Source organism: Artibeus jamaicensis, unplaced genomic scaffold (assembly GCF_021234435.1).
Source record: "Artibeus jamaicensis isolate MK-2021 breed Jamaican fruit bat unplaced genomic scaffold, CSHL_Jam_final contig_589, whole genome shotgun sequence".
Taxonomy (NCBI): domain Eukaryota; kingdom Metazoa; phylum Chordata; class Mammalia; order Chiroptera; family Phyllostomidae; genus Artibeus; species Artibeus jamaicensis.
This window is the reverse complement of record NW_026521896.1, coordinates 327,200-353,702: the sequence shown is the minus strand read 5'-3', so window position 1 is coordinate 353,702 and position 26,503 is coordinate 327,200. Positions and strand designations below refer to the sequence as shown.

Below are 26,503 nucleotides of genomic sequence, written 5' to 3'. Positions count from 1 at the left end.
TAAAGCAGGAAAAAAGGATTTTTTAACAGACTACTCTTTTATCTTTTATTCATGTTATTAAATAATATTTCTGGCTCATTAAGCAGAAAAGGAGTTTTAAAGAGTGATGAGCAGAATTGATGAGAAGGCTAGACCTGAGTGTTCAGGACTTATCCCCTAGCCCAGAAAACAAAATCCACTCAGGGAACCTGCTGCCAGCCGGGGTGTGTGTAGCCCATTTTTTCCTGGATCCCCCATTTCTGAGCTGTCCTCTGGCTTGGTCACATACCTGCCATAAGACAGAAAACCAGGATTCATACTTTTTTGCTCCTATAAGAAGGCAAACTGCAGCCCCTTAGTCTCAGTGAATATTGTGGTTCTCGAAAGTGATTATATAGGTGCAGATGTCCACTTTAAATGATGCCTGGAAACTGTCAGCACTTCCCATCTTTCTATTGGTGAAGTAGGTTTACTTTTATTACTTACAGAAGGGAATGCCCACTTCTCATCCCACCTTTGCAGAGGTGATACATGTTCTTTGACAGCTGAGCTCTGTTTATGCTGCTACTGACCCACCTCCTTTCTTAATATAGCTGATGTAAAGTGAAAGTCTTTAGCCATCAGAACCGCTTCCTCTGTTACAAAAAAGTCTGCAGACAGGAAAAGTTTGAGGTGGCAGACCTTGCGGTTAACTTGGCTTCACAAAGATCTCTTAGCAGTGGGGCCACTGCTGGAGGCCAGCTGCCAGTTCTCATGTCTTATGCAGGAGCAAGTGGCACATGACAACTGGCCACAGGTCACTTTGCCCTTTCTTACTCTCCTGCCCTTCCTCAGTCTCACTGTCATCACTCGTGGCTTCCACTTAAGTGTCCCACGGCTGCCTGTCGTTTCTGCTGTACAACGTATGAATTTGAGTTCTTCGGAGAAACAGAACCAACGTGATATCTGTATAGTAATTTGAGATTTACTGTGGGAATTGGCTCATGTGATTATAGAGGCTGAAAAGTCCCATGATACCCTGTCCGCAAGCAGAAGAACCAGGGAAGCCAGGGTGCACCACAGTCTGAGTGAAAGCTTAAGAATTGGGGGAGCCGCTGGTGGTAATCGCAGAGTGAAGGTCTGAGAACCAGGAGCTCAGAGGTCCAAGGGCAACAGAAGGTGGATGTCCCAGCTCAAGGAGAATTTGTCCTTCGTCCTTTTTGTTCTATTCCAGCTCTTGATGCCCAGCCATACGGGGGAGGGCACTCATCCTTCCTCAGCCTGCTGATTCAAATGTTCTTCTGGAAACACCACAGACAATCCCAAAAATATTTTACTAGCTACCCGGGAATCCCTTAGCCCAGCTGACAGACACGAAAAGTTAACCATCACAAACAGGTAGCTAGCTCCTCAGTGTGAGATTAAAGCAGCTTTCGACATCTTTAATTTTGTATTTCCTCATATAAACTGTTGTAATTTGTTGATTTGTGTGAGTTTGTCAAGTAATCCAAACCCTAGAAAATCATGAATTAAGTTGGATCCCTCAAGTCACAAGCGTAAGCACTTTTTTGTTACATTGTTCCAAGGACTCTGCAATGATGTAATTGTTGATTTCGATGTTAAATTGCCTCTGGGATTCTAGAATGTGGCAGCAATTAACATCCTGAAAATTTATCTTACAAAGCAGGCCTTTGTGCTGCCCTCATGTAATAGGTAATGTTATGATGTAAACACGTGACCAATGTTGGAAAGTGATCAGTAATAGTTGGAGGCTGTTATTACTGTGGTAGCAAGAATAATAAGAATTTTCAAGTTTGATTCTTCTTGCTATAATTTACAAATATGTTATGGGAGCCCTAGCTGGTGTGGCTCTGTGTGGCCTGCAAGCTGAAGGGTTGCCGGTTTGATTCCATGTTGGGGCGTATGCCTGGGTTGTGGGCCAATTGATGTTTCTGTCTCTGTCGCACATCTCCCTCTTCCCCTTTCTGAAAATGAATAAATAAAATCTTTAAAATAAAATAAAACTAAATATATGTCATGGGAAACATGTCAAATCATCCAGCTCTTTGGATAGACCTGAAGTGAACACCAAGGTCAGATTTTATAGCCCTTTAAAACAATTTTTTTTGTACTTTCACCTGTGGACATTTTTTCATTGCTTTTGAAGAGAGAGGAAGGGAAAGAGAAAGAAACAACGACTGTTCACTTCCTGCACACGCCTACATGCTAGGCATGTACCCTGACTGGAAACAATCCGAACCCTCTAGTTGCAGGACAAAACTCCAAATGAGCCACACCAGCAAGGGTTCACTGCCCTTTTTAAAGCTAACAGATTGGCATTAATAAACCAGGAGTAAACTGGTTTTGAGGCAGGAGACAGCACAGGAAGAATTCCGAGACTGTGCTGCTCTTATTGGCCGGCATCTAGCATCCTGGTTGCCAGGAAATGCCTTTATCACTTAGGTGGAGTGAAGAGTAAATCAAGGCAGGGAGGAGGAAGGAGACATGTCTCACACACCCACTCAGTCCTGAGCCTGGTCCAATAATATTGTCAGGTGTTCCAACATCCCTAGAAACACTATAATAGCAAGGAAGAAGGGAGGTCCTTGAAATTCTATGTAACATTTCCACTATCTGGGAAAGAAAGCCTTGAAACTGCTTTCATCCCAGGGCCTGGAATGTGGGAGAGGATCCCTGATACCCAAAGAAGCCCATAAGAAAATTTTGGTTAATTGTCTACCTCTGGTCACTATCTGTTTTATGAGGGAGTCCCAAATGCTCACAGAAAGAGCCCATAAATAAATTTGGAAAGTGTCTCAACTTTAATTAAGTGCCTCCTGTTACGTAATTGTTTTACAAGGTGAACAAATGGAGTCTGGAACAAGATAAAGATTTGGGCTAACAGACCCCCACACATGCCTAAGTTTGGGTAGTCACCTCCCTGCACCCGGGAAAGCTTGCATCACATTTACCCTTTAATCAATAAGTAACTTTTTTCTCCTATTCCACCAACTATGTAAGTCCTGAGAACAAAAGATTTGCTCTCTCTCAGGGGCTTGCGGTGCTCTTGGTGTTCTTGGCTCTTGGGCCACCAGCCTCAGGCCATCCTGGGGGCTTACCACCCTGGTGTTCAGCCACTCTTACTTTTCCTACCCTGCTTTGCCTTGGAAACTATGCCTTTCACCCCCCACTCTAGCTAGTCCCATTTTCTCCCATGGGAAAGGATCACTAATAGACTGGTTACATGCTAATGGATGTGCTGATCTGTAATTTTTTACATGTGTCAGCAAGAAAAACCATGTCTCTCCCATCAACAGTTTCATCTCCAAATCCTCTCTGGGGCTGGAGCCAAACATTGAGTCACCTACATTTTTTGAGGTATTAGAGTGGACAAGTGTCTCAAGGTCTTTGCAGTTCTAAATGGTATTCTTGCTAAATGTTAACATGTAGCACAGTATTTTGCAATGCAGCTGTACACACGATGAGCTGATAGGAACTCAACCTGATGAAAGTAGCCAACTGCAAAGAAGATATCAATGTGTAATTGATCAAATAGTGTACATTAGTAATGGCTAAGTCCCCCTTCCAGGAGTCAGAGCTTTGGCTCTACAATCTTGTCTCTTTTACTTGCTACAAGTAAATAAAACTGTCTTGTGACAACCACATCTCATTTCTTAAGAAATATTTTATTTATTTATTTTTTAGAGAGAGGGGAAGGGAAGGAGAAAGTGGGAGAGGAACATCAATGTGTGGTTGCATCTCATGTGTCCCCTACTGGGAACCTGGCCTGCAACCCAGGTGTGTGCCCTGACTGGGAATCAAACTGGTGACCCTTTGCTTCACAGGCCCGTGCTCAATTCCACAACTCATTTTTTAATAGAACCCTCCAAATGGTGAACCTTTTGAGTTTGGTAGCAGTGTGTCCTCGAAAACACTCTTATTTTGCTCACTAGGTGTGAAGCCTGAAATAATGCTTTTGCAACATGCCTTTTTTGAGTCAGGTTTACTGAAACAAAATTTACATGTAGTAAAATTCACGTTCTTTTGGTGTACAGTTCTGAATTTTTGACAAATGTATGCAGTCATGTAACCACCACAGTTGAGATACCTAGCATTTTTATCACCCCCAAAAGTTACTGGCACCCTTTTGTGGTCAGTCCCTACCTCCAAAACCCCTTGATCTGATTTCTTCATCCTTTTTTAAAAAATACTTATAATTTATCTATCTTAAGAGGGAAAGAAGAGAAGGAGAGAAATATCAACGTACAGTTGTACTCTCATGCATACCCTGCTGGAAACTGGCCTGCAACCCAGGCATGTGCCCTGACTGGGAAGCCTGTGCTCAATCCACTAAGCTACATGAGCCAAGACTGATTTCTTCATCTTTTAAAGGTTACTCTGTTTCTACAATATGGCCTTTTGTGTCTGGCTTCTTGAATTTAGCATGTTTTTTTAAGTTCACCTATGTTGTGACACTGGCATTTGAAAAACTTTATTATGGGAAATCTCAAAACATACCACAAACAGTATAAAAAACCTCCATGTGCCTGACACCAAATCTCAGTAATTATTAACTCAAGGCCTTATTTTATCTACCCCTCCAACATGTTTTGGCAAGTCCTAGATATTTCATCTATAAGCATTTTGATGTGTAATCTCTAAAAGTTAAGGACTTTTTCCCCCTTATTAACAATAATGCTATCTTCCCGCTTATTTCAGGTAAAACTGCAGCGATACCACTTCATAGTAGACTGTGCGTACTCCTATTGCGGTGCTTCAGGAGGCACATGAAAGCCTGGGATCCCGGATTTTGAGGCCAGAACAGCGGAAGTTGCCTATATGGCTTCAGCACGCCACCCTAGGAATGGATTCCCGCCCCCCCTCCCCCGCCCCCGGCAAGCTTCCTGAGGTTAGAACCTTTATTTTAATTCTGGGAAAGGATCTCAAGGGGCAGGCCGGGCTCGCGGGAGTAGGAAGTGCGCTTGCGCAGAGGGGGGTACCAACTCGGCTCCCGTAGTTCGTCTTTTCACGTGGGCGCCGTGTCGTCATGGCGGCCCAGCGGAAACCCGTGCTGCTTGGCCTTCGAGACGTAGCGGTGCACGGCTGCCCTGGTGGGTCGGGCGCCTGGACTGCTAGCAAGCTTGGCGGCCTTCCGGTGAGGTGGGGTCTCGGAATCGGGGTCGGCGGTGCTAGTGAGGGCTGCGAGGTGAAAGAGTGGGCTCCGTTCCGCGGCACAGTCAGGTCTGAGCCCCTTCCCTTCCCTTAGGACGCCTTGCCCGCAGTAGCTGCGCCTAGGCCAGCGTGTGAACATTGCAGGCAGCCTCTCGCCTTGGTCGTGCAAGTGTACTGCCCGCTGGAAAGCTCCCCGTTTCATCGGCTCCTGCACGTGTTCGCTTGCCCCAGCCCTCTGTGTGGCAGCGGCGGGGCACGCAGGTAGGTGGGCGGGATGCAGAGCTCCCTCGGGGCGTTTTTGCGGAGTGGGCAAGAGTTAGGGGCGGTACCGGGCGCACCAGGGGAGGGGGGGGGGGCGGGCGGGCGGGCAGGCAGGCAAGTCCGCGTTGAGCCCGCTCAGCAGTTATGTTTACCTTTCAGCTGGAAGGTGTTCCGCTCCCAGTCCCTGCACATATCAGAGAAAGAAGCGCCGGACACTCAGGTAAAGCGGTTGATGTTAGCATTTGCTGTGATTTGAGGGTATTTGTCAGAATATCATTTAAGAAGTAGTTTAAGCTGTGTTCTTTGAAATATTTTGGAGTGATTTTTGCTCTTTTCTGAACCATAAAATGTTGTTTGTTTAAGGTTTCGTTAGTTTCTTTTAATATGCACCGACGGTCTTGAGACCCATAGCTTATTGATTTTTCTATTTGGGGAAAAAGTATGAGTATGTACATACACACGGTTGTGTACAATACGTACATGTGTTTATAGTAAATATTCTTTTTTTAATTTTTATTTTATTGATTATGCCATTACAGTTGTTCTATTCCCCCCTTCATTCCCCTCCGCCCTGCACCCCCCACGCCCACCATTCCCCCCTTTAGTTTATGACCATGTGTCTCAGGTTGTTTGTTTTTTTTTTTTTTGATTTTTTAAGAATTACATTTCATTGATTATGCTATAATAGTTTTCCCAATATTCCCCCTTTGCCCACCTCCATCCAGCACCCCCCATTCCATCAGGCAATCCCCACACCACTGTTCATGTCCATGGGTCATGTATATAAGCTCTTTGACTACTCCATTTCTTATACTGTACTTTATATCCCTATGGCTATTCTGTAATTACCTATTTGTTTTTCTTTTTTTTATGTTTTTTTTTATTGATTATGCCATTACAGTTTCTATTCCCCCCTTCATTCCCCTCCACCCTACCCCCGTCCCCACCATTACCCCCCCTTTAGTTTATGACCATGTGTCTCAAGTTCTTTAGATTCTATATTTCCCATACTATTCTTGCCCTCCCCCTGTCTATTTTCTACCTACCGTCTATGCTACTTATTTTCTGTACCTTCCCCCTTCTCCTCCCACTCCCCTGTTGCTAACCCTCCTTGAGATCTTCATTTCTATGGTTCTTCTCCTGATCTAGCTGTCCTCTTAGTTTGCTTTTGTTTTAGATGTGGTTGTTAATAACTGTGAGTTTGCTGAACTTTCACTGTTCATCTTTTTTATCTTCTTTTTCTTAGATAAGTCTCTTGAACATTTCATATGATAAGGGCTTGGTGATGATGAACTCCTTGAATTTGATCTTTTCTGAGAAGCACTTTATCTGCCCTTCCATTCTAAATGAAAGCTTTGCTGGATACAGCAATCTTGGATGTAGGTCTTTGGATTTCATCACTTGGAAGACCTCTTTCCAGCCCCTTCTGGCCTGTAAGGTCTCTTTTGAGAAATCAGCTGACAGTCTGATGGGAACTCCTTTGTAGGTGACTGTCCCCTTATCTCTTGCTGCTTCTAGGATTCTCTCCTTCATTTTAATCTTAGCTAATGTAATGATGATGTGCCTTGGTGTGTTCCTTTTTGGGTCCAACTTCTTTGGGACTCTCTGAGCTTCCTGGATTTCCTGGAAGTCTATTTCCTTTGCCAGATTGGGGAAATTCTCCTTTATTATTTGTTCAAATAAGTTTTCCACTTGTGGCTGTTCCTTTCCCCCTTCTGGTACCCCTATAATTCGGATATTGGAGTGTTTAAAGATGTCCTGGAGGTTCCTAAGTCTCTCATTTTTTTGAATTCTTGTTTCTTCATATTTTCCTGTTTGGTCATTTTTTCCTTCCTTCTGGTTCACTCCCTTGATTTGAGTCCCAGTTTTCTTTCCATCACTATTGGTTTCCTCTGCAATTCCCTTCATTTCAATTAGTTTAGCCTTCATATGTTCCTTTAATTTGTGACTAAAATCAACCAGTTCTGTGAGGATCCTGATCACCAGTGTTTTGAACTGTGCATCGGGAAGTTTTGCTATTTCTTCATTGCTTAATGGGTTCTGGGGCTTTGAGATCTTCTTGAGCTATCTTTGGTCTGTTTGCGCCAGGTATGAGGAGCAGAGTCTTAGGGGCGGGGCAGGGCCACCAGGGCGGGGTTGCTGGGTTATGATGCTGTATGTTGGGGTGGGGTCAGAGCGGGGAAATGGCGGCCCTCTCTGCTGCCTCTCCTCACCGGGGCCTGCTCAGTCCTGTCTCACTGCCTACTCCCTCGCCAGTCTATCGGCGCAGGAATGTACCACCACAGTCAACCTGCCGCCCTGTGGTCGCTCACTAGGTCGCTCACTGGGTTTGCCCTTTGCAACCCCATGCCTGGGATCTGCGTGCCTGAGTCCATCTGACAGAGTTTTCCTGTGCAACCCCACTCCACCAGCTGCTGGTTTCGCCCCTCTTACCAGTCAGGCTGAAGCAATCGTTGTTATCAGACTTCTGAAAAGTTCAATTTTCTGTGTTCTGGCTATGTTTTCTGTTGCTAATATTTTGTTGTTTCTAAACTTGGTTGTGTGAGAAAGCACAGTGTCTCCACCTATGCCTCCATCTTGGCGGAAGTCCCTGTTTATAGTAAATATTCTTACTGTGGTATGTGTTTCTGTACACATATAGTACACATTTAGTAAAATGTAATCTGAATTTAATAATCCAAAAGTTAGGCAAATTGGTAGCTTCAGAACAAAATTTAGCCTCCCTTTGCCTGTAAATATCGCTTTATGTATATGCTGAGTTCTTACATGTGCCAAGCATAGTACTAGCAGTACTGTGAATAAAAAGATGAGTGTGGTGTCTGCCTATATTTGTCAGGGTGCAATTGAAGGTAATAGAAAAGCACTTTGACTTACTCCCGGTGAGACACTTAAAATTAGGTTTTTGCCAACTTATTTGGACAACCTGGAGAAGGCAACTCCAGGAATGACCTCCAGAACCACACCTCAGAACTGGCCTGCCAGGGAGCTGGTGTTCCACCTCTGCTGCAGTCAGGAAGCAGAGGTGAACTGAAAGCTGCCCTTGTCAGAACTGTTGACCCCAGAGCCTTGCTGTGTCTCCATCTATAGACTGTTGCTTCGTAGCCTCACAAGTTGGTCTCTCCCGCTAGTGGACATGATTAGCAGAACCCCGATTATATCTGGATCACTTGCTGCCAAGGAGTCAGGAAAATGTAGTTCTTTCCTGCCAGATTCTCCATTACATGATGCACAACTCAGTTCGGAATGGGTGGTTGAAGACACTGTACTATGTCTGCTGTAGTGCCCCTAAAAAGGAAACACTATTTGATACCTCCAATGTGCTTTTGAGTAAATGGGGCCCAGGAAGTGAATCGGAGTGTGCCAGAGGGAAAATGGCTGGTGTGAAGTCTCCCTCAGTGGGGTGAAGGGATGAGTGGCTAAAGCCAAGGGAGTAGGTGAGATTACCTAAGTGTGCTTGGACCTCATTCACTGGATATTTTTCCAGAAACAGGAAAATGGCCTTGCAGCTGAGTATTGGTGTGAAGGTGCAGATGACTGGGGAAGTGATAATGAGGAGAGGCCTTCACCGCAGCTTACCTTGGATTTTGGAAACGATTCTAACAGTGCCAAAGACATAGACTGGATCGCCCAGCTCCAGGACCTACACTTTCAGGATACTGTACCAGGTGCTGCTGTTCCTGTGCTTCCTGGGGTGCCTTCTGTGGTGCCACATTTCCTGTCCTACTACATCAGTGTCGTAGATGAGGATGATTACAGTGGTGTTGTCAGTCTAGATCATGCTCATAGTCTTCTCAGGGAGTATCAACAGCGAGAAGGAGTTGATATGGAACAGTTGCTTTCCCAAAGGTGAGAATATGTGCAGCTGAGGTGAAGAAGTGACTTGATCAGAAAGCTGCCACACTAGATAGGTATCCTTTGATTTTACCCTAGTTCCTAGGAAAACTTTTTTAGGCAGAACTGTGTGTGTAGGACTTTTGTGTTTTAGTCCTCTTGGGCAAGAAAGGGAGGCAGAGACCAGGGGATCTTAGCCACCTTTGAGTTAGCTTGAAAACATTTTGTTTTATTTAGAAGCACCCTCAAGACAATGAACAAACAAGGTAGTGATGCCAACTACTTACAGAAGAAGTGTTCACTAGCTCTCTTAACTTCGTTTTCTGTTTCTAAGTGTATAACTGGAGCAGATAAGTTAGAAAAGTGCCATTTGTTCATTGACTGTTGGCCATGATTAAAAAAACTGGCCTAGGACCTGAGAGATCCTTCTAGAGCCTCAGTTCTGATCCGTGAAGTGGGAGTGATATTGATATCAATTGCCTGTCTCATCAGATGGTTTTGGGAGTCAAGTGAGAGAGTAGGTCCTGAAAGATTATATAAACCAAAGCCCTCTAAGCATAAGAATTATAATTTTTGCTATTATAATAAAATTACAATGGGATGTTTGGAGAGATGACTTGATTCTCTATCAGAGCTCTTTCAGTCATAAGCTTTTTCAGAATAATATTTGGTTCCATCAAGATATGTTGGTGTTTGATGCAAACCCCAATAAAGCTCTATACTGGAAAAAAAAAAGATATGTTGGTGTTTGAAAATAATGCATAAATGGAGAAAGAAATGGAGAATCAATGGGTATAATGACTTTTTATTTTTTATTTTATTTTGATTTTTAGAGAGAGGAAGAGAGAGAAACATTGATTTGTTATTCTGTTTACTCATGCATTGGTTGATTTTGTTTTTTAAGTATTTATTTACTTATTTATTTTTGAGAGAGAGGGAAGGGGTGGGAGAAGGAGAAAGAGAGGGAGAGGAACATTGATGTAAGAGAGAGATATCAGTCAGTTGCCTCTCATATGCACTCTGACCAGGGATGGAATCTGCCACCCAGGCATGTGCCCTGACCAGGAATCAAACCGGCCACTTTTGTGTGATGACGCCCAACCAACTGAGCTACACTGGTCCAGGGCCATTGGTTAATTTTTGTATGTGCCCTGACCAGGGATCAAATCCTCAGTCTTGGTATATTGGGACAGTGCTTTAACCAACTGAACTACCTGGCCAGGACCTATAATAATTTTTTAAATAGTAAGTAATTATCCCAGAGTTGAAAATGGCTAGAGAGTAGGACTTGGGAAAGGATGTGTAGGGGATTACTGTTATATATTAAATTTGTGATCTTTAAATTGTGTGCATATGCTAACTTTGGTTTAAATTTTTTTTTAATTATCTTGCCTTTTTGTACATACTGTAATTCTTTGGATATAGGCACTGAAAAGTATTTTCTGCTTCTCTTTTTAGTCTTTCTAGTGATGGTAATGAAAAATATGAGAAGACCATAACTAGAAGTGGAGATAAGGTATTTTACAAATTCATGAAGAGAATTGCTGCTTGTCAGGAGCAGATTTTGAGGTAAAGGTGCATTTTCTTCCATTGTTTCTCTTGCTTATCAAAGTAAAATATGTTAGTTTGGAAAACACAGGAAAGTAAAACAAGAAAACCAGAATCCACCGTTTTCCCCAAACTGAGAGGATAAGGTTTAGTGTATTTATGTTCACTTATTTTTTTATACATTTGGATGCGTGCAGGTAGGTAGGTATTGTGTATTTTTTAAAAATATAACTGAAATCAGCCCTGGCTGGTGTAGCTCAGTGATTGAGCTCGGGCCTGCGAACCAGGCAATCGCGATTCGATTCCCAGTCAGGGCACATGCCTGGGTTGCAGGCTGGTTCCCTGCAGGCCTGTTCCCAGCAGGGGATGCGCAAAGGGCAACCATACATTGATTCTCTCCCTTTCTCCTTCCCTTCCCCTCTAAAGATAAATAAATTAATTAAAAAAAATATATATATATAACTGAAATCATAGAATATTTATAATGTTTCCTTTGTAGTACATATTCATTGATATTGAGGGTTTTGTTGTATATTAAAAACTCTGCAAAATGTTTCTTCTTTTTTTTTAATTCCTCGTCTGAAGACATGTTTACTGATTGTAGAGAGAAGGGGAGGAAGAGGAAAAGAGAGGGAGAGAAACATTGATGTAAGAGAGAAATACTGAGCCCTGGCTAGTGTAGCTCAATGGATTGAGCACGGGCCTGCGAACCAGAGTATCGAGGTTCAATTCCCAGTCAGGGCACATGCCTGGGTTGCAGGCCAGTTCCCAACAGGGGATGCATGAGAGGCAACCATATATTGATATTTCTCTCCTTCTCTCCTTCCCTTCCCCTCTCTCAAAAAATAAAGAAAGAAAATGTTTTTTAAAAAAGAGAAAGAAACATTGATTGGTTGTTTTTTGTATGTGTCCTGACTGGGGACTGAACTGACCAGGGACAGAACCCACAACCCAGACATGTGCCCACCAGAAACTGAACCTGCGACCTTTCTGTCTGCAGGAGCACACCCAACCCACGAAACCTAGGGCTCTTTTTTTTTTTTTTTTTTTAGCTTAAATTTTAAATAGGTGATATATTACTAAATCTCAATATAAAAATGCACACATATTGGCCCTGGCTGGTGTGGCTCAGTGGATTGAGCGCGGGCCTGCAAACCAAAGGATCGCAGTTCAATTCCCGGTCAGGGCACATGCCTGGGTTGCAGGCCAGTTCCCAGAGGGGACACATGAGAGGCAACCACGCATTGATGCTTCTCTCCCTCTCTCCTTCCCTTTCCCTCTAAAGATAAACATAAAAAAATCATTAAAAATCTTTTAAAAAAATGCACACATATTGTATGTGCCCTGGCTGGTGGGTCAGTTGGTTGGAACATTGTCCCATACGTCAAAGGGTTTGATTCCTTTCCATGTCAGGACACGATTCCTAGGTTGCAGTTTCAGTCCCTAGTCAGGGCGTGTATTGATCATTTCTGTCTCACATTGGTGTTTCTCTTAAAATCAGTAAACATATCCTTGGATAAGGATTTTTTTTTTAAATGTGTGTCTGCTCTTACCGTCCCTAATCTACTGAGGTAACCACTGTTGTTAGTTCCCTGCGCGTGCTCAGTTTCTTTATGCATATATAAGCATATACAGTGATTACATGTTTCTTTCCTTTTTTGTACACAAAATGATGCATTCTAGCCACATTCTTGCTTTTTTCTAAAAATATTTTATTTATCTTTAGAGGGGAAGGGAAGGAGAGAGGGAGAGAAACATCAATGTATGGTTGCCTTTTGTGCGTCCCTTGCTGGGAACTGGCCTGCAGGGAACTGGTCTGCAACCCAGGCATGTGCCCTGACTGGGAATCGAACCTTGATTATCTGGTTCTCAGGCCGGCGACATTCTTGCTTTTTTAACTCTACACTATATCTAGGAGTACTGTATATTTTTACTACATTGAGAATTTTATTTAAAAAAATCTTGGAGACTTCCGCCAAGATGGAGGCATAGGTGGAGACGCTGTGCCTTATCACACAACCGAGTTTAAAGACAACAAAATTTTAGCAACAGAAAACACAGCCAAAACACAGAAAATTGAACTTTTCAGAAGTCTGATAACAACGAATTCTTCAGCTGGACCTGTAAAAGGGGCGAAACCAGCAGCTGGTAGAGCGGGGTTGTGCAGGAAAAGTCAGTCAGACGGACTCAGGCACGCAGATCCCAGGTGTGGGGTTGCAACGGGTGGACCCAGTGAGGGTGCAGGGCGGCAGGCTGACCGTGGTCACACATTCTCGCGCAGATAGACCAGCGGAAAAGTTAGCAGTGAGACAGACCAAGCAAGCCACAGCAGCGGGAAGCAGCAGAGGGGACCCCTATTGCCCTGGTCTGACCCTGCCCCCACATACAGCATCACAGCCCAGCTACTAGGTCACCCAGCCCCGGTGAACACCTAAGGCTCTGCTCCTCATACTTAATGGGCGCAAACAGACCAAAAATGGCTCAAGAAGATCTCAAAGCCCCAGAGCCTATAACTCTAAGTGATGAAGAAATAGCAAAACTTTCTAATGCACAGTTCAAAACACTGGTGATCAGGATGTTCACAGAACTGGTTGATTTTAGTCACAAATTAAAGGAACATATGAAGGCTAAACTAATTGAAATGAAGGGAATTGCAGAGGAAACCAATAGTGATGGAAAGAAAACTGGGACTCAAATCAAGGGAGTGAACCAGAAGGAAGGAAAAAATGACCAAACAGGAAAATATGAAGAAACAAGAATTCAAAAAAATGAGAGACTTAGGAACCTCCAGGACATCTTTAAACACTCCAATATCCGAATTATAGGGGTACCAGAAGGGGGAAAGGAACAGCCACAAGTGGAAAACTTATTTGAACAAATAATAAAGGAGAATTTCCCCAATCTGGCAAAGGAAATAGACTTCCAGGAAATCCAGGAAGCTCAGAGTCCAAAAGAATTTGGACCCAAGAAAGAATACACCAAGGCACATCATCATTACATTAGCTAAGATTAAAATGAAGGAGAGAATCCTAGAAGCAGCAAGAGATAAGGGGACAGTCACCTACAAAGGAGTTCCCATCAGACTGTTAGCTGATTTCTCAAAAGAGACCTTACAGGCCAGAAGGGGCTGGAAAGAGGTCTTCCAAGTGATGAAATCCAAAGACCTACATCCAAGATTGCTGTATCCAGCAAAGCTTTCATTTAGAATGGAAGGGCAGATAAAGTGCTTCTCAGAAAAGATCAAATTCAAGGAGTTCATCATCACCAAGCCCTTATCATATGAAATGTTAAAGGAACTTATCGAAGAAAAAGAAGTTAAAGAAACATGAACAGTGAAAGGACAGCAAACTCCCAGTTATTAACAACCACACCTAAAACAAAAGCAAACTAAAAGGACAGCTAGATCAGGAGCGGAAACATAGAAATGAAGATCTCATGGAGGGTTAGCAACAGGGGAGTGGGAGGAGGAGAAGGGGGAAGGAGGTACAGAAAATAAGTAGCATAGACAGTAGATAGAAAATAGATGGGGGGCAAGAATAGTATGGGAAATATAGAATCTAAAGGACTTGAGACACATGGTCATAAACTAAAGGGGGGAATCGTTGGGGCGAGGGGGAAGGGTGGAGGGGAATGAAGGGAATAGAACAACTGTAATGGCATAATCAATAAAATAAAAATTAAAAAATAAATAAAATTGGTAACCTAAAAAAATAAATTAAAAAATAATAAATCTTTATAGTACTCTAGCCCCATGTCAACATTTCTGTTTTTTTTTTTTAATTTTATTTTTATTCCATTACAGTTGTCTGCATTTTCCCCTCACCATTCCCCCCATCAGTACTTCTTTTTAATGGACATTTAATATTGTTTCCAAACTTTTGCTATTACCAGTTATGTTAATGAACAGTATTTCTCCTATGATATCCTGTGTCTGTGCAAGTATATTTGTGGGATACATTCCCTGAAGTGGGATAGTTAAGCAAAAGCCCTGTGCAGTTGTAGTTTTGATTGATACCACCAAATTGACTCCCACAGGACTTTAATTCCTCCTGGCAAAATATCAAACTTTTCATTCCTACTGACAGTCTGTAAGTGTCTGTTTTCCCATAACTTTACCCATAGTGGGAGCTTTATGCTTTCAGTTCGGGGGTGGGGGGATAGCATCTTGGTAATTTTACTTTGCTTTTTTTTCTTATTGTTATCTTTCTCTGTGTTTCGAATCATTTCTATCCATATTCTTTACTCATTTTTCCATAAGTTTTTGGTTCTTTTGATTTTTAGGAATTCATATATTACGAAGATTATTATGATTGATTTTCTTGATTTGCTTGTTTTTTTACTTTGCTTGCATATGTATTTATATATATCACTAGGTCTTTAAATGTTCCCATTCACTTTGTTTCAGTTTCTTGCTATATATTGTTTGGTGTAGTTTTTACTGCTTAGTACAAAGTCAGACTCTTGATTCCTGCATCTTAATTTTATTAGTGAAAATAAGTTTATTTTATTTCTCTTTATTTTAATTAGGTGTGGCAACTAGAGATCTCATAACACATACAACCTCATGGAAACATGCCCAAATTATGATACCTTCAACAGAACATGCATTTCAAACAATTTTTTAAGCATGTGGCACCTCAGTAGCAACCATGATTCTTAGCTGGAGATCATCCCCTGGGAGGGGTTACTTCACTCACTGCCCACAGTGAACCCCTGTTACTAAAGGAATGAGCTACTGTGTGCTGGGGTGGGAGAAAGACCAATAACTACTGTCCTTGGTGTTGATTGCAAAAGTACCCAGTCTGGTCAGGGAGGCAGACAATATTGTACGCTATGACAGGTGTTCACAATGGAGCTGTGAACAAGTGTGCAGGAAACGCAGAGGAGGGCTGAGAGAGGCTTCTGCCTTGGTGCCTCAGGGAAGGCATTGTGCAAAAGAGACGGGCTTGGGCCCTGAGCTCTGCTGTATGAAATAAAAGGCAAGAATGTTCCAAGTCAGAGAGGTCAGTGACTAAGGAAAAAGGTACCTAAATGCATAGTGGTGGGGATGTGCCAGTTCAGTGAGCTAGACATCACAGTGTTTGAAGTGAGAGCAGCTCCATACCTTGACTTCCTTTAGGACATACACCCTTGTTTTTCTTCTTGTCAGACTGGGTGCCCCCTATACTTGGTACCTAGTACTGGCGTGGATTGGGTGCTCTTCTGCTATGTTTTCACACCATTTCTTCCTAAAGAATTTGTTTATTACGTGGCTAGGGGATGCCAGGGAAGTATTGCGGTCACTCTGAGAGAAAGGAATCCAGGCGAGAAATGGTGAGAGGGTCTGGAGCATGCAGAGGATGTGAGGAGGAGATGAATTCGGAGATACATGGGTAATGGCAGATCTGGTGACCACTGAGTATGAGAGGAAAAGGTTGGACAACAACAGAAGTGGTTTTGAGGTGCCAGCTCGTGAGGTTGGACACGTGCTGAGCCTGTCATCTGGAGCCCAGGGGTCTTGATTTTTCTTGGACTACAAAGTGTGTTCTTGTCAGTTTGGTTTAAATCTTTATTAATTAAATCTTTGTTACTACTATGTATTTATTTTGTTAATGCATTCTACTATACAAGTTTTGTATGTTGAAGAAATACTACTTTTGTAGTAAGTAACAAGTGCTGTATAGGATATTGAATCCAAGTCCTTCTTAACCTTCTTATCCTCAGAGCCTTATCCCTAAAGTAAGGGTGATGATACAACTACCTATTTCATAGGATTCCCATGAGAATTAAATGAGGTGATAACTAGAAATACTCGGTAAAATACATATAAATACTAACTTTTGTTTGAAATCTATTCTACATTTTGGGGAAACATCTGTTAGGATCTCTTAGTAGTAGTGGCATACTTATGAATTCTTCATGATCTTAGGACAAGAGTCTACTGAATTACCTGATGTCTATAAATTCTTTGTTGGTGAGGACAGTATATAACTCTTGGGCAAAGTACAGTGCCCACATATAGTCGATACTTCACTGAGTCTTTGTTGGAGCAATGCCTTTTCAAACAAGGTGGGGGTGAAAAGAGCCTTGGTTTTGACATTAGAAGATTTTGCCTTGGGCAGATGACTTGACTTTTATTTTCTATTCTGTAAAGTGGGTTTAATCCCTGCTTTATAGGGAGGATTCAGTGCGGTGTAAACATGTTCATTCATGTAACAAATATTTATTGAGTCTGTTCTAGATGTAAGACACTGTAAGGTCTAGATGTAAGGTACTGCAGATACAGCAGGAAATGACACGAAGTTCCTGTTTTTTACAGATTAAAAAAAAGATTTTGTTAATTTGTGTTTAGACAGAGGGGAAGGGAGAGAGAAAGAGAGGGAGAGGAACATTAATGTGTGGTTGCCTCTCACACACCCCCTACTGGGGACCTGGCCGGCAACCCAGACATGCACCCTGATGGGGAATTGAACCAGTAACCCTTTGGTTCGTAGTCTGGAGCTCAGTCCACTGGGCCACACCAGCCAGGGCTAAGATTTTTTAAATTTATTTATCTTTAGAGGGGAAGGGAAAGAGAGAGGGAGAGAAGTACCAATGCATGGTTGCCTCTCATGCATCCCCCACTGGAAACTGGCCTGCAACTCAGGCATGTGCCCTGACTGGGAATCGAACCACAATCCTCTGGTTTGCAGGCCCGTGCTCAATCCATTGAGCTACACCAGCCAGGGCAGATTTTTATATTCTAGTATTTAAAACACATGTTTTACGATTTCCAGAAGTGATAAGTGAGGAAAATAAAAGCCTTTTTAAGTAGCATTGCCAGTGCGGCCTCAGAGGAAATGGTGTACCCAGTGGGTGCATATAATAATAATGACAGTGAAAACTTCTGAAAATGGATCTGGATAAAGTAGGCGTAGTGAAATCAAATGGTCTTTTTCCCCTAATACCTAACACAATAAATATAAAAGGTAAAAATCAGCTAAAAGTAAAATAGAAAAAAACAAATACAGTTAGTTGACTCTTGAACAACATGGATTTGAACTTCAGGGGTTCACTTACACATTTTTAAAAAAAATATGTAGTCATCCTTAGTATTGGGGATTTCACACCCTCAGATTCAGGCAGCCACAGATTGCAGGATAGTATTTATCCAAGTTTGGAAAACTGCAGGTGCAGAGGCCAGTTGTATGCATTATTCTACACCACTTTATATAAGGTACATAAGCATCCCTAGATTTTGGTAACTGGGAGTCCAGAAACTAGTCTGCCATGTATACCAAGGGATGACTGAGTTTTGGGGAGTCAGAAGTTATCCTTGGACTTTGGATTGAATGGGTGCCTCTGACCTCTCCACCCCCGACCTTATTGTTCAAGGACCAGCTATAAATATTAAAAAGAAAATCCCTTCCATCAGAAGTGAAATAAAAGCAATACCATAAAAGTCAAAAGTGGCAGCTCAGGATACAGTATCAAAATGTCTAATACTATTCTGTGTGTCATGTATTCATATATGTACTTGATTTACTCTTTATAGAGAAAGGCATAGAAATCTCTGGTATGGTTTAGTGCAGTTTCTAACCATGCATCCCTCTTGTCACAAAATTCTGAAAACTAATAATTTTGAATCTGGAAAGAAGAAAACAGGAAAATTGTATTTTCTGATGTAGGGGATAGTGGGACTGTCTCTTGAACAAAGAATTGGGTGTGATGGAGTGATGGTGTGTGGAATTAGGGATTACCTCTCAGAAACAAAATTTACTGGGTTCCATGAGTTAGAGCAATGATAGGTAAGTCAAGGCCAACTTCCCCATGTAAGTGGGCTCTCTCCCAACATAGGACTTTTTACCCTTTCTCAGAAATAAAACAAAGCCCAAGTGTTGCTAGTAACAATTGCATCCAGTCTTAGCAGAACTATATCCTACCCCACCCAATTCCTTGTCTTTTACCACCTACATAAAGGTAGAGGAAATGAAAATTGCACTTGGAAAAGAGAGAAAGAACAGACCTCAGATAGAAGATTGACAGGAAACCAGTAAGAAACCCTGCATACCATTTTGGAGTAAGTAGGTGGTCTGAATAGAGTTGCCCCATAGGTATGAGCTTGATGAAAAGTAGCATACCACTCATATAATTATACTGTGGGCAATAAAATTAAATGAATGGTGCATACAAAAATGAGTCAAGAACTATATCTGAAAGAAAACGATCTAAGGAACACCTAATTCCCAGCAGATTTTTTAAGATACAGAAGAGTGAATTCAGTGAAACCAAGAGATCAAAGGTGAGAAAATGAACCATGAGATGCCAAGGGGAATTGAATTGTTATGGAAACCAAGCCACACAATATGATATATCTAATAAATTTAGAATATAAATAACAATAGGCTTCACTAAAAATCAAAGTACTGATGTTGAGAAAGACTTAAGATAATTCAGTGAATGCAGGAGAAAAAGACAAAGCATTCACAGAGAAGGTATCTATGGAAGTCCTGGGTTGTGGGCCAGGTCCCTGGCTAGGGGTAGGTGAGAGGCAACCAATATCTCGAACAATGATGCTTCCCTCTGTCTGCCCCCTCTCCCAGCTTCCTCTCTAAATACAATCTTTAAAGGAAAAGGCAATTAAAAAAATAATCATTAAATAAAGTACATTGAGTACAAGACTAGTTGACAGACTTAGTATGGTCGTGGTTTTAAAAATATTGTCAGTCTTCAATTTTAACTGTTCTGGTAGGTGGTTAGTAGTATTCCATTGTGGTTCTAAATTTCACTTTCCTAATAATTAATGATACTGAGCATCTTTTCACATGCTTTTTTGGCATCTGTATATCTTCTGTAGTGGAGTGTGTGTTTATATCTATTTTTAAACACCTTTATTGAGGTACATTTGACAGAACAAAATGCCCGAATTTAAAAGGTATACTTTGCTAAGTTTTGACATATGTTCACACCCGTGAAACCACTGCCACAATCAAGGTAAGAAAAAAAATGCCACCCCTCCCCCCACTGAAGTTTCTTCATATTCCTTTGTAAGTTTTCTCTCTCATCCTGTTCCATGCCTCTTTCCTCTTCTCTAGGTAACCATTGATCTTCTGTGTATAAGTCTTTGTATGGGCATTTATGGTGTGTGTATGTTTAACGTTCTAAGAAGCAACCAGGCAGTTTCCCAAAGTGGTTATAACCACTTACATTGCCTTCAGCAGTGTTTTAAGAATTCTAGTTTCTCCACATCTTTGCCAGTAGTTCATACGTTCAGTGTTTAATATCAGCCACATAAGACTTGTAGTAGTAGTATATCCTTATGGTTTTAATTGGTATTTCCCTAATGACAAGTGATTTTTTAAAAGATTTTATTTATTTATCTTTAGAGAGGAAGGGAAGGAGAGAGGGAGAGAAATATCAATGTATGGTTGCCTCTCATGCATCCCCTTCTGGGAACTGGCCTGCAACCCAGGCATGGGCCACCACTGGGAATCGAACCCAGAACCACGAGCCCTGCAAGACAACGCCCAAGCAACTGAGCCACACTGGCTGATCAGGGCCATGTTTGTAATTTTAGAAGTCCTGTCCTTGGCAGCCTCCAAGATGGCGGAAAGAGGCTGGTGTTTTGCCACTAAAATAATAGGATTTTTCTTCTGTTTTCTTGTAGAAGTGTTTAGTTTCTGTTCTTACATTTAGGTCTGTGATCTCTTTTTAATTAATTTTTATATACGATGATCAAGGTTCATTTTTTTTTCCCATGTGAATATCTAATTGTTGTTGCTCCCGTTTTTATTTATTATTACTTTGGTCTTTTGCTTATCAATTATGCATAGCTTTTTCTCCTGTCAGATTTTTTCTCATGCATTTTGGTGCTGTTTAAAGATGTGTTTACTTGTAACATTATATTTATCTGATGAATTGATGTTATAATTATTTCTGCTCATATTCCTTCATTGGAATGTGTTTTGTCTGATTTAATTAATACAGCCATACTAGCCTTCTTTCGTTGTATCTTTGTGTGATCTTTTCTCACCCTTTTACTTTTAACCTCTTTCTTACTTTAAATATGAAGTGTATTGTTTTTACATAAATCACTCAATTTACTTACACTTAGAAAAAAACCAGTTCACCCATTTTGTCTATCTCCCAACCCCCACCTCTAGCAACGACCAATCTGTTCTTTTTATCTATAAGCCTGAATTTGGTTTTCCTTGGGTGTTTTTTTTAGATTGCAAAGGGAGACCATAGGGTATTTGTCTTTCTCTGCCTTATTTCACTTAGTGTAATGCCCTTAAGGTCAGTCAGTGTTTACACAAATGGGAAGATTTCTTTTTTCTTTTAATATATATAGTGTATTGTATATATATACCACAATTTCTTTATCCATTGATGGACACTTACATTGTTTCCATATCTTGGCTAGTATAAACAACACTGAAATGAGCCCTGGCTGGTGTGGCTCTGTGGATTGAGCACCGGCCTGCAAACCAAAGGGTCCGCCGATTTGCATTGGGGGCCAGGTCCCTGGTTGGGGGCATGTGAGAGGCAACCAATTTATGTCTCTCATATGTCTACGTTTCCCTCTCTTTCTCTGTCCCTACCCATCTCTCTAAAATAAATAAATAAAATCTTTAAAAAATAATGCTGCGGTAAACATGAGGTGCATATATCTTTTCAAGTTATTGTTTTCATTTTCTTTGGATAAATACCCAGAAGTGGAATTGCTGGATCATATGGTAGTTCTGTTTTTAATGTTTTTGGTGTTTCTAGGAACCACCAAACTTCCATTGGTTGCACCAATTTACATTCCCACCAATAGTGCACAGGGGTTCCCTCTTCTCCACGTCCTCGCCAACACTTGTTATTTCTATTATGTCTTTTTGGTAATAGCCATTCTAACAGGTATGAAGTAATATCTAAAATGTCTTTCTTTTTTTTTTTTAATTTTTTTATTGATTATGCTGTTACAGTTGTTCTATTCCCCCTTTCATTCCCCTCCACCCTACCCCCCCATCCCCACCATTACCCCCCCTTTAGTTTATGACCATGTGTCTCAAGTCCTTTAGATTCTATATTTCCCATACTATTCTTGCCCCCCCTTCTATTTTCTATCTACTGTCTATGCTACTTATTTTCTGTACCTTCTCCCCCCTTCTCCTCCTCCCACTCCCCTGTTGCTAACCCTCCTTGAGATCTTCATTTCTATGTTTCCACTCCTGATCTAGCTGTCCTTTTAGTTTGATTTTGTTTTAGGTGTGGTTGTTAATAACTGTGAGTTTGCTGTCCTTTCACTGTTCATGTTTCTTTAACTTCTTTTTCTTAGATAAGTCCCTTTAACATTTCATATAATAAGGGCTTGGTGATGATGAACTCCTTGAATTTGATCTTATCTGAGAAGCACTTTATCTGTCCTTCCATTCTAAATGAAAGTTTTGCTGGATAGAGCAATCTTGGTTTTAGGTCTTTGGATTTCATCACATGGAAGACCTCTTTCTAGCCCCTTCTTGCCTGTAAGGTCTCTTTTGAGAAATCAGCTGACAGTCTGATGGGGACTCCTTTGTAGGTGACTGTCCCCTTATCTCTTGCTGCTTCTAGGATTCTCTCCTTCATTTTAATATTGGCTAATTTGATGATGTGCCTTGGTGTGTTCCTTCTTGGGTCCAACTTCTTTGGTACTCTCTTGAGCTTCCTGGATTTCCTGGAAGTCTATTTCCTTTGCCAGTTTGGGGAAATTCTCCTTTATTATTTGTTCAAATAAGTTTTCCACTTGTGGCTGTTCCTTTCCCCCTTCTGGTACCCCTATAATTCGGATGTTGGAGCGTTTAAAGATGTCCTGGAGGTTCCTAAGACTCTCCTCATTTCTTTGAATTCTTGCTTCTTGACTCTTTTCTGTTTGGCCATTATTTGCTTTCTTCTGGTCCTCTCCATTGATTTGAGTCCCAGTTTCCTTTTCATTGCTATTGGTGTCCTGTGCAATTCCATTCATTTCAATTAGTTTCGCCTTCATATATTTGTGTAATTTGTGGCTATAATCAACCAGTTCTGTGAGGATCCTGATGACCAATGTTTTAAACTGTGTGTCTGAGAGTTTTGCTATTTCTTCATCGCTTAGATCTATGGGCTCTGGGGCTTTGAGATCTTGCGACATTTTTGGTCTGTTCTAGCCCTTTAAGTGTGAGAAGCGGTGCCTTGGACTCCCAGGTCGCTGGGTTGTGATGCTGTATGTGGGGGCGTGGTCAGAGCAGGGAAATGGTGGTGCCCTCCACTGCTGCTTGCCACGGGGACCCGCCCGGCCCGGTCCAACAGCCCACTCACTCGCCCCTCTGCCACAGTCAACACGCAGGACCGCTCCCCCGATGTCTCCCCCACGGTCGCTCGCCTGGTGGCTTGCTCGGTCGCTCACTAGGTCCAACCCTGCGCCTGGATTCTGCACGTCTGGATTCCGCGCCTGAGTCCGGCTGACCGAGACCTCCTGCGCAATCCCGCTTCACCAGCCGCTGGTTTCGCCCCTTACCGGTCAGGCTGAAGAATTTGTTGTTAACGGACTTCCAAAAAGTTCAATTTTCCATGTTCTGGCTGTGTTTTGTGTTGCTAATATTTAGTTGTCTCTAAACTTGGTTGTGTGAGAAGGCACGGCACATCCACCTATGCCTCCATCTTGGCGGAAGTAAAAAATGTCTTTCTTATACAGCTTAAATATACAGGTTTTTTTCATCCAGGCTGTTTGCCTTTTACATGGTTTTTAGTCTTTTAATGTAATTACTGGTGGTGGTAGGTTAATTTTAATGATTTTGTTATTGAGTTTTTCCCTTCTCTTTTTGTATTTACTTTCCCCATCTTTTCCATTTTGTTTGACCTTTTAAGTGACATGAGTGTTTTTAGTTTATGATTTTATCTTCTTTTGTAACTTTCTGTAATAGCTCTGTTGCCTTTGTGGCATTTACTTTAGTGATTATAATGCCACATGGATTATAAGGTAGTAAAGTACCAGTGTCCCTTCACATGGTAGTTTACTACTTTAAGAACTAAGAACCATCACAGATTCCCATTTTACCTTCCCCCTGCCTTTTGATCTTGTTTTCGTAGATCCAGTTCTGTACCTGCTGTATACCCCATGATACATTATTGTTTTTGCTTGAAATAATCAATAGTTTTTAAGGAATAGAAGTGGGTATATCTGTGTGTGTGTGTGTCAAAAGGTCTTTTATATTTACTCACCTGTTGATATTTACCCTTTTGGTGCTCTACATTCCTTCATGCAGATGGAAATTTCCATCTGGTATTTATTTCCCTTCAATCTGAAGAACTTATTTTATTTATTTATTTTTTGGAGTGCAGATGTGTTGGAGACAGTCTCTGTTTACGTCTGTCTAAAAATGTATTTAATTTGAGCATGGGCCTGCAAACCAAAGTGTTGCTAGTTCAATTCCCAGTCAGGGCACATGCCTAAGTTGCAGGCCAGGTCCACAGTAGGGGGTGTGCGAGAAGCAACCACACATTGATGTTTCTCTTCCTCTCTTTCTCCCTTCCTCTCTCCCTCCTCTCTAAAAATAAATAAATAAAATCTTAAAACAAAATGTATTTATTAATATTTTCAAGGGACATTTTATTGGGTATAAATGTTTTTTTTTCCTTTCAGCACTGTTGAAAGTACTATTGTCTTATTGTTCCCAGTAGAAATTAGCTATCATTCTTATTGTTCTGTTTGAATATATGTGTGTTATTTATGTACTTCAGAGTGTATCTGTGTGTTTTAATTTATCTTGCCTGGAATTTGCTCAGCTTTTTGGATTTGTGGGTTGATGTCTTCATTAATTTTGGAAAATTTTTGGCCATTATATTCTAATATTTTTCTATCTTTCCTTCTTCTAGGACTCCAGTTAATTGTATTCTAGATTATTTGAAATTGTCTCCTGGTTTTTAATGCCTTTTTTCTTTTTCCTATTTTCCTCAAATATATAGATTTTTGTTGTTATTGTTTCCAGTCTACTGTTACCTTTTACTGAATAAAATTACTTGTTTCTGGTGTCACATTTCTGTTTCAGTCTCTTGTAGGTTCCATTTCTGTGCCAAATTCCTTATTTGTTTATTCCTTATTGTTCATATTTTCTACTGTATTCTTTTACATATATATTATTTGTATTTTAAAGTCTGATAATTCTGTCATCTTCTCTGTGGTTCTCCTTGTGTTGACTTGCCTTATGAGTTAAAAATTTTCTGCTTTTTTGCATATTTAACAACTTAAAAAAATTGTTTACCAGAAAAATTGTTTACCAGTGAAATAAATATTTATTTAGAAGGGTATGCTAATAGTGAGGGGGTGTGAGTCCATTTAATCTGCAGTTGAACTGAGTCTGGGCTTTGTGACCTTTTTAGTTAGATTCAGTCCCACATTGGCTTTAGTGCCTTCATCCAAACTTTGAATCAAGGATTGATAAGACTTCAGATATCTTACCATGCTTTACCACAGGAATGTCAAATTCATTTTCACCAGGGGAGAGGGGGTGGGCACATCAGCCTGGTGGTTGCCTTCAAAGGGCAGAATGTAATTTTAGGACTGTATAAATGTAGCTACTCCTGAAAAGTACAGGGCCGGATAAAACAAGGTGGAGGGCCAGATTCAGCCTACAGGCCTTGTGTTTGCCACTTGTGCTTTGTAGGCTTGCTACTAGTGTTGTGGACCTTTGGATTTTCTTTTTCTCTAATTTATTCCTGGTACCCTGCAAGAAAGAAACAAAGTTCACAAAGTGAGCTCTTAGGTTTGGGAATATGCCTTGTATGTGGTCCTGACTCACAGTTCTTTGTTTTCTTGCCCTAGGTATTCCTGGAGTGGAGAACCACTTTTTTTGACCTGTCCTACATCAGAAGTCACTGAGCTCCCAGCCTGCAGCCACTGTGGAGCCCAAAGGACGTTTGAATTTCAGCTCATGCCAGCGCTGGTCAGCATGCTGAGAAGTGCTAATTCAGGTAATAAGCCCTTCATTAATTTGAGTTTGTGAGTTTACAGCAGTAATTTGGAATTATTTTTAAATGAAAGACTATTTCATTTTGTTTACTTATAAAATATAAGCATATTATAGAAAATTTGGGAAATTGAAATTATTTTAAGGAAATTTATAATCCACCAATCTAATGAATGCACCAATAACATTTTGGTTGATTTAAGGCATGCCATTTTCTGTCATTAAAATTATTTTCATCATATTACTATATAATAAAAATTTATTACTATTTTTTACTTTTAAATATATATATTTTATTGATTATGCCATTATGGTTATCCCATTTCCATCCCCTTCATCCCCCTCCCCCTGCACACCCCCTCCCCCACCGTTCCCCTTCCTTTAGTTTATGTCCACATGTCACAAGTTCTTTAGCTTCTATGTTTCCCATGCTATTCTTGCCCTGCCCCCTGTCTATTTTTTACGTACAGTCTATGCTACTTATTCTCTGTACCTTCTCTCCCCTTCTCGTCCTTCCACTCCCCTGTTGCTAACCCTCCATGAGATCTTCATGTCTATGTTTTCACTCCTGATCTAGCTGTCCTTTTAGTTTGATTTTGTTTTAGGTGTGGTTGTTAATAACTGTGAGTTTGCTGTCCTTTCACTGTTCATATTTTTTATCTTCTTTTTCTTCGATAAGTCCCTTTAACATTTCATATAATAAGGGCTTGGTGATGATGAACTCCTTGAATTTGATCTTATCTGAGAAGCACTTTATCTGTCCTTCCATTCTAAATGAAAGCTCTGCTGGATAGAGCAAGCTTGGTTGTAAG

At 41.1% G+C, this 26,503-nt stretch overlaps 1 protein-coding gene across 2 annotated transcripts in view; it reads left to right on the top strand.

Moving 5' to 3' along the window:
• Window positions 1–4,971: 4,971 nt before the first annotated feature.
• The window catches only part of PDCD2L (programmed cell death 2 like), a 46,270-nt gene continuing 24,738 nt past the window's right edge, over window positions 4,972–26,503 (top strand). For both annotated transcript variants that reach the window (XM_037137075.2, XM_053670552.1), the window contains exons 1-6: window positions 4,972–5,113; window positions 5,225–5,391; window positions 5,551–5,611; window positions 8,876–9,237; window positions 10,681–10,791; window positions 25,547–25,695. In XM_037137075.2, the coding sequence (XP_036992970.2) occupies window positions 5,006–5,113; window positions 5,225–5,391; window positions 5,551–5,611; window positions 8,876–9,237; window positions 10,681–10,791; window positions 25,547–25,695 (958 nt within the window). In that variant the 5' untranslated portion in view covers window positions 4,972–5,005. The remainder of the gene's footprint in view (window positions 5,114–5,224; window positions 5,392–5,550; window positions 5,612–8,875; window positions 9,238–10,680; window positions 10,792–25,546; window positions 25,696–26,503) is intronic.